Consider the following 6797-nt stretch of genomic DNA (forward strand, 5'->3'; position numbering starts at 1 on the left):
TTCAAATGAGTTAAGAGGCAAGGTTACTTCTCAAAGTGAGATGTGGTTGGCAAAATAGCACTCAGATATTTTTTCCTACTAACAAACAGAGACTATTGATCTGAGGTCCATGATGAACAGCAAACATGGTCTCTTGATATTTGCCTACAGAGTTATTTGTGATTGCAAAGCTGGACTTTGACAATTCATCCTGAGTTAGCCCTGAGATTTGGCAAGAAGTTTTAAATCATCTTCTGTAGAATAAATGATCTTTTAGTATTTCACCTAGACCAAGTCCTTATATGTTTAGAGGCATGAAGCCAGCTACTTGTTACTAAATATGGAACATACTGAATACAGTTATGAGTAAGAAACTTTTGTCATTGATTTATGTGATTTTGAGGAGGACTTTAAAATTGAATATCAAGTGTTACCTGTCTGCTGATAGAGATGGAATGTTTTTTCCATTCCTTATTGGTATTCTTGCACTACAATTTACTCATATTGATGACACTAGTTTAATGTGAAAGAAAATAAAGACCCCGAAACCGAAAAAATAATTATGTTTTAGAAATATTCACCACAGTTTTTATGTTATATTTTTCACAGACGTCTTAAGAAACTAAGGTCTAAAACATTGTCATTTATAAATTTTTCTACCAGTTTGAGATATTCTGTAACAAAACATTTAATCAATCTATAATTTACGTGCTTTCTTTGGCTTTCTATATTTTAATAAGATGCACTAAAGATGTTGATTTAAATACTAAAGCAATAGATAATAAAATAATTTAAATATTTACTGCTTTGTAAGTGAAGTTATGTTTCTTTCACAACCATGCAATTATCTAGAGCAGGTGGATTCAAGGAACCTTAAGGTTAGAAAAGGTACAAATGTCAATTCCCAGTCTGTTTTTACTCTATAACAGTAATCCACTGCTAACATTTAGAAAAGTGACTTCTGAAATATTTTCTGTATTTTTTATGTGTTTTTATGATAGCTTAAACCAAATTAACAGTCCCTAGGAAAGCTCTGCAGTTCCTACTGAGGAAGTGCAGACTTTCTGGAGTTATAATTTGCATTCCTCCTTTTTTCTACAACAATCTGTCAAGTCTAGCTAGAAAGTAAATATCAAAGGCAGCATCAGTAGAAACAAGAAATGACAGTGACAATAAATCTATGAAAAGGAAACTGGTGCTATGTCATGGGCTACTCCATCAGGCTTTTATCTTGAGGCATTAGCAACAATTGTCAAATTATTAGGATAAAATAAAAGTCTTTTTTCTGCTATGCATTCCTTCCTTAGTAGAATTTAAATTATCTGTACAGCAAAGCAGCCTTCTTGTCTCTATGCCGAGGGCTTCTGCTGAGGAGGAGACAGAGGAAAGCAAACTAAAACAGCTGCACTCATCAGCCATTTACATTGGTGGTGTCCTCCAATGTCTCAGTCACGGATCCTGCAGTTTCATGTCATGCTTGCTTGCAAAACATAAAGAAATGAATGAAAATTCACTCCAATATTAAAGAAATCTGCATCTAAGTGTATTCATCAAGGGTTAGTGGATTAAATAGACAGGACTTACAACTTGCACCTCATTTTTCCTGTTTCTCCTTTCACATGCACACCCTGTGACTGTACAGCAATACCTACATCAATTGGAGACTTTGAACCAGCTGAATACCCCACAGGAGAGTGTCAGAAAGGGCTTCTTACAAAACTGATGAAAAGTGACTTGTATTTCATTAATACTGCATACTATATTCAGGTGTAGGCCATGGGAAATCCTACTAACTTTTGGACAAGAAAAATAATTTTTGTGTTGTAAGGGATTAATAAGGTTTCTAAGGATAATGATCGAAAGATGAGCACAAGCACAGGGTGATATGCATACGTAAGTGTTTCACTGGATCACAGGAATTTAGCCAGTGATGTGCATAAGTTTCGTCAATCAGTCATTTTTCTGAGGGTTTACAATTTTCCCAATGAAGAGGACAGTGTGGGTGAACTTATCCAGAATCAGCAGGAGGAATGGTCTGTTGAATCTGACCCGAGGCGGGCGAGGAAAATCCCCAGATCTCCAGGTAATCTCCTTCACCGTGGCCCCGGCCGCCTCAGTGCCGTTCTCATGAACATTCAGCACGGCTCTGTGGATCACCTGCAAGGAACAAAGCAAACAGCCTCCAGCTGACAATCCAGCAAGAGGAGAGCAGCCTGCCACCCTCTTCACTTTGGTCAGCCAAAGGGAGCCCTGCCTGGAGCAAGACCGAGCAGCAGCAGCTTCTGGGAAGGTCATCACCCATTGCTCCCGTTCCCACCGCAGCACCAACAGCCATCACATCACTCAAGCCATCCTCCTTCCCTGGTTCTGCAGAGTAGCCCTCAAACTGCAGGCAGCCAAAGAGCACTCAAGATGACTGATGACAAGAAACTCTGGAAGCAAAGAAAACTGGTAATTTAGCCGAGACTCAATTTTGTCTTTGGCAGCTTTATGTATTATTGTGAATTTACCCTGTCATCTAGTTGAAAAAAATAGCTTTTTGAGAACACTAGAAGGGCAGGAATAACAGCCCTTTGCCCTGTGTAGGAAGAATTAGAGGAAGTTTTACCAAATCTAATGCTCTACATTTAGATAATTTTGTTTAGTAGCCAAAAGAACATTTAATTATATGTATGTTTTCATCCTCACCCTCCAACCATGCCTTTCTAACCCCTTCTAAGCATGTTTGGCTTCAGGTTTATGACAGACAGGGCTTTCTTTGCTTCCAGACTGGCAGCTATTGGTGAATGAGTGATGCTTCAGAGAGACTGGGATAAGCTTTTCATGGAATATTATTGTCAAGTTCCTGGGAACAGGCAAATCCTGTGGTTGCTTTCACATGCTGACTTACTTTTGAAACCATCAGTCCAGGCTTCTCAGTAATCCCTGAGAGATCAGCTTGTTCAGTAAACAGATTGACCATACCCATTTGTTTGACTATATTTTTCACATCATAGGTACCAGAAATAGAAAATTTTGGAATGTGCAGATGTATTTTTCTGTAACAAACAACACAAATACGGACAAATCATCATCTAGGCAACACTCCTCAATGACTTCAGTATATTGACATTTCACATTTGTTTTTCCAAATATCTATAGCCTTCTCTCAGGGTTCAGATAGCACTTCTGATCAGGTTAGCTACTTAATGTGGAGGGTTGGAACAGAATAAGGGCGTGCTAGCTCCCGCCTCTGCAGTGGGGTTTGAGGAGTGGGGTGGAGACACAGCTGTACCAACTCAGTGGCAAACAGAGCTACTACTGCCAGGTAGGAGGGCTTTTTCAAAAGATTGTAGCTAGCTGACCTAAGGCTGTTCAAATACACAGGAGGGCCTTGGCCACCACAGAAATAGCTGCAGTAATGGTGAATTAATCCACTTTTACACAGAATGCCCTCAGCATAACACCCAACAGCTACTCCATTGCAGTTTCCCAGTGCTTGTTTGAAACAAAGGTCCGTTGCCCTCATCATGGTGCTAAGTAATTTTTGGTTGAACCAGGAACTTAACCCAAGATGTATTCCAAGCTCAATGATTTATTTGTTCACTAGCCATAGCTCTTTTTCATTTTCATTTTCCAGCTAAGAAAAGGGAAGTCCATCATAGAGTCAAGTCTATACATTTAGTGTATAGAGTTCAGTCAAATAACCTGTCCTTTATGTTTTGTCTTGGTGAGATAAACACAACTATTCTGTAATATGGTCACCACTCACCTTAGCAAAAAATCTTACCTGTCTTGGAGGGACTTTTCCCATTTAGTTACAGTTCTTTTTAAGAGGGCATCTTCTACCTGCTTCATCTTCCCTTCATCAGGCAAAACAAATAATGCTGCAACATCTCCATTGTAAGGAATCTGAACCAGCCAACAGGACAGCTCTTCATCAAAGTAACTTCTGTAGTAACCCTTTCGATACATCATGTCAACTTTTACAGATGTTTCCTGATCCACAAAAAAGTCCTCCTGTTTTGTCTGTGCTGTACTGAAGGGTTTCTCCCAATGGGCTTATGACAAAAAGAAAATGTATTCAGTGGAATACAGCCTTCCTTTCATTAGAGTAAATATTCTTTTCATGTTACTGCATCCTCAAATGGTACAGCATTGCATATGTATTTTTTTAGGTGCTTAAAGACAATTACAGACAGATAACACTGAAAACACCATCTTTCACTACAGCATGAGTCTATGATCACATGACAAAATTAACCAAATTCAATAAAGAATTTTGATTTAAAATTTCATTAAAGCAGGTGAGGACATATTTTTACTGGCAACAAATATACATGGGTTTATAGCTATACCGTCCAGATATTGAACATTATTTCCTGTATTTAAAATATTTAATTTTTTTCACTTTTCATTATCTGTAATAAGCATTATCTTTGCACCCTTTGATACATATTACCTTTAAAGAAGACATAGTTAATGAGAACCATTGCAGTCAGAGGATCAAGATTTTCCACTAGTTTAACTATTTTCCCATTTGTCTTTTCCTCAATATAACTGTTGATCTGACTCTCAGCACCAACAGAGTTGTTAAAATCAGTAGAAAATACTTCAGATTCATAAAAGCTTTTGACATCATCAAAGAACTTCTGTAGTGGTTTTAGTGTCTCTTCTATAAAAAGGGCATTGCCCAGGCTCAGCTGGAACTCACTATCTGAGCGGTTCAGCATGTGAAGGAGTTGGCAAAAACCTTCATGTATTTCCTGTTCCTGAGTCTTTTTCAGGCTAAAGGCAAGCCCTTCCAAAATCTGTGTCAGTGTTACAGCCTTGGCACCAAGTGCCAGCATTGCAAAGGAAGCAGAGATGCTTATGGGTGAAAAGAAAATATTTTTGTCCATTGCTTCAGATGCAACCAGCTTGTAAAAGGAAAATGCAAAGTCAGCATTGCTGAAAACCAGTTTGACAAAGGTTTTGTTCTTAAGTGGAGAAGCTTCTTCCCACTGAGAATTATGTCCTGGATAATATGTCCCTTTAACATCATCCTGCTTATTACGGTAGCGAGGATGCTGATGACGCAGGGCAACAGTATGCAAACCAACTAGCAATAAACACAAGGAGAAAGTGGTCTTCATTTTTCTTTCAGCTGTTTCTGCAGAAGAAATAGACATGCAAAACACGTCATGGAAATTAATTTGTTCATACTGTGTCCTCCAGTAAAGTAAAATGATGCTCTCAGAACACACCTGTCCCCCACACTTATAGTTCGCATTTCTGATGCATGTCAGTGTTCCCTGGAAAGAATACAACTCCACTATTTATATTTTTAGTCTAGTTCTCTTTCAAAAGAGGTAATTTAAAACTTTTAAAAGTTTATTAACTTTAATATTAGCATATTCTTTAAAAATTTTTAAATAACTGGAAGCTTATGACCTTTTCCCAAGAGTAACTGGCATGAGTTGGTTTTGTACTCAGTACTGCATGAAGGTTACTGCAGCTCTGTTAGTCTTCCTCAATTCATCAAATAATTACAGAATTTAATCAGTGTTAAATAGAAATGTGATATATGCATAGATCATACTATCCAGAACCAAATTTACAATATACTCTTACAGTTTCTTCAAAGGTGAAAGACTAGATCACTAGTCTTTGTGGTATAAAAGTCTATAGCAATTTCTATTGTTTCCAAATGCAATTTTTACTTTATTATGGGAAGTATCTTCTTTTGTATTGGTTCTTTCTGGCTTTTGAAATGTACTGATTTTTTCATAAGAGGTATATTCCCTATTTACATGTACAAAGGCACCACTCCCAGGCAATGACCCCCTCAAAATGAAGTGTAAGAGATCCAAAGGGAAACTAAAAGGGTACTTACATTGCTACAGCCTGGTCTTGTCTGCCCATTCTTCTCTTCAGTACTATTAAACAGAGTTCATCAGAGCATTCTGTTAATCATTAATTAGTTCAAATAAAAGTTGCCAGTGAGGATGCCAGTGAGGATGCCAGTGAGGATGCACGACATTGGCTATTTTGGACAATTTTTCCAACCCAGACAAATGCTGGGTGATGGGGCTGCAGACAAGAAGGAATGGAGCAGAGACTGTATCTCTGTGGCTTCCATGCTTGTGGATTGACAGGAGAGACCTGCTGCCGTGGGTGTTTGGCAAGAGAACCACAGCCATACCTTTCATGGCTGTAGCTGAAAGCTGTGACTTGGTGTGAGGGCCACCCCTCGCTTGGGTCTACCTGAGCCAGCACCACTCACAAAGGATCACAGTGTTCCTGCCAAAATGTCCTCTTTGCTTCGTTCTGGGGGCACTGCAGGAGCCATAACCTCTCTGGCAGGATTTCAAAACTGGGTTTGGATTTAGAAAGTCCTTCTGCCTTACTATATACCTTATATTTGATGGTTTTGGGGATTTTCTTATGCAGAGCAGACTGTGTGTGATTGGTGAACAGTCTGTAAGTTTCTTAGGAGAATAACATGTGACATTATCACTCTAGCGAGACATTTGCAATCAATAAAGTTGTTTACTCATTGCTGTTGGCCATCACCTGTGACTGAGTGTTTGGGGAACTGGGGAAGAGTTTTCACCTGGCTTTGTAGAAAACATACAACAAAACCACTACTGCTAAGAAGCAGCACTGACTGCAAAGAGAAACATGTGGTCAGAAACAGACATTTTGTTTCCTCGGGTTAATCTTCTGCATCATATGCAGCTGAAATGGACACCAGGAGGACACAGAACAGGCTGTCAATTCACCTTTCATCCAGTACTAAAGACATGCTGGCATCACTGGATGATATTCAGAGTTGAATACAATTTATGAGCAAATCA

The 6797-nt window shown here is 38.8% G+C and overlaps 1 protein-coding gene across 1 annotated transcript; it reads right to left on the reverse strand.

Moving 5' to 3' along the window:
• Positions 1-1929: 1929 nt before the first annotated feature.
• On the reverse strand, positions 1930-5097 carry LOC115904108 (alpha-1-antitrypsin-like). Its single transcript, XM_030949235.1, has 4 exons — positions 4421-5097; positions 3749-4019; positions 2870-3017; positions 1930-2136 (listed from the first exon to the last, which is right to left on the reverse strand). The coding sequence occupies exons 1-4, from the start codon at positions 5091-5093 to the stop codon at positions 1930-1932; spliced, it is 1299 nt and encodes a 432-aa protein (XP_030805095.1). The 5' UTR covers positions 5094-5097.
• Positions 5098-6797: the final 1700 nt, after the last annotated feature.

This window comes from Camarhynchus parvulus, chromosome 5 (genome assembly GCF_901933205.1).
Source record: "Camarhynchus parvulus chromosome 5, STF_HiC, whole genome shotgun sequence".
Taxonomy (NCBI): domain Eukaryota; kingdom Metazoa; phylum Chordata; class Aves; order Passeriformes; family Thraupidae; genus Camarhynchus; species Camarhynchus parvulus.

Coding starts and splice junctions, on each gene's coding strand:
- LOC115904108 (XM_030949235.1), bottom strand. CDS start 5,093: ATGAAGACCACTTTCTCCTTGTGTTTATTGCTAGTTGGTTTGCATACT. Junction 4,020..4,420: donor TAACTATGTCTTCTTTAAAG/GTAATATGTATC, acceptor TTTTGTCATAAG/CCCATTGGGAGAAACCCTTC. Junction 2,137..2,869: donor CTGGACTGATGGTTTCAAAA/GTAAGTCAGCAT, acceptor TGTTCCTTGCAG/GTGATCCACAGAGCCGTGCT.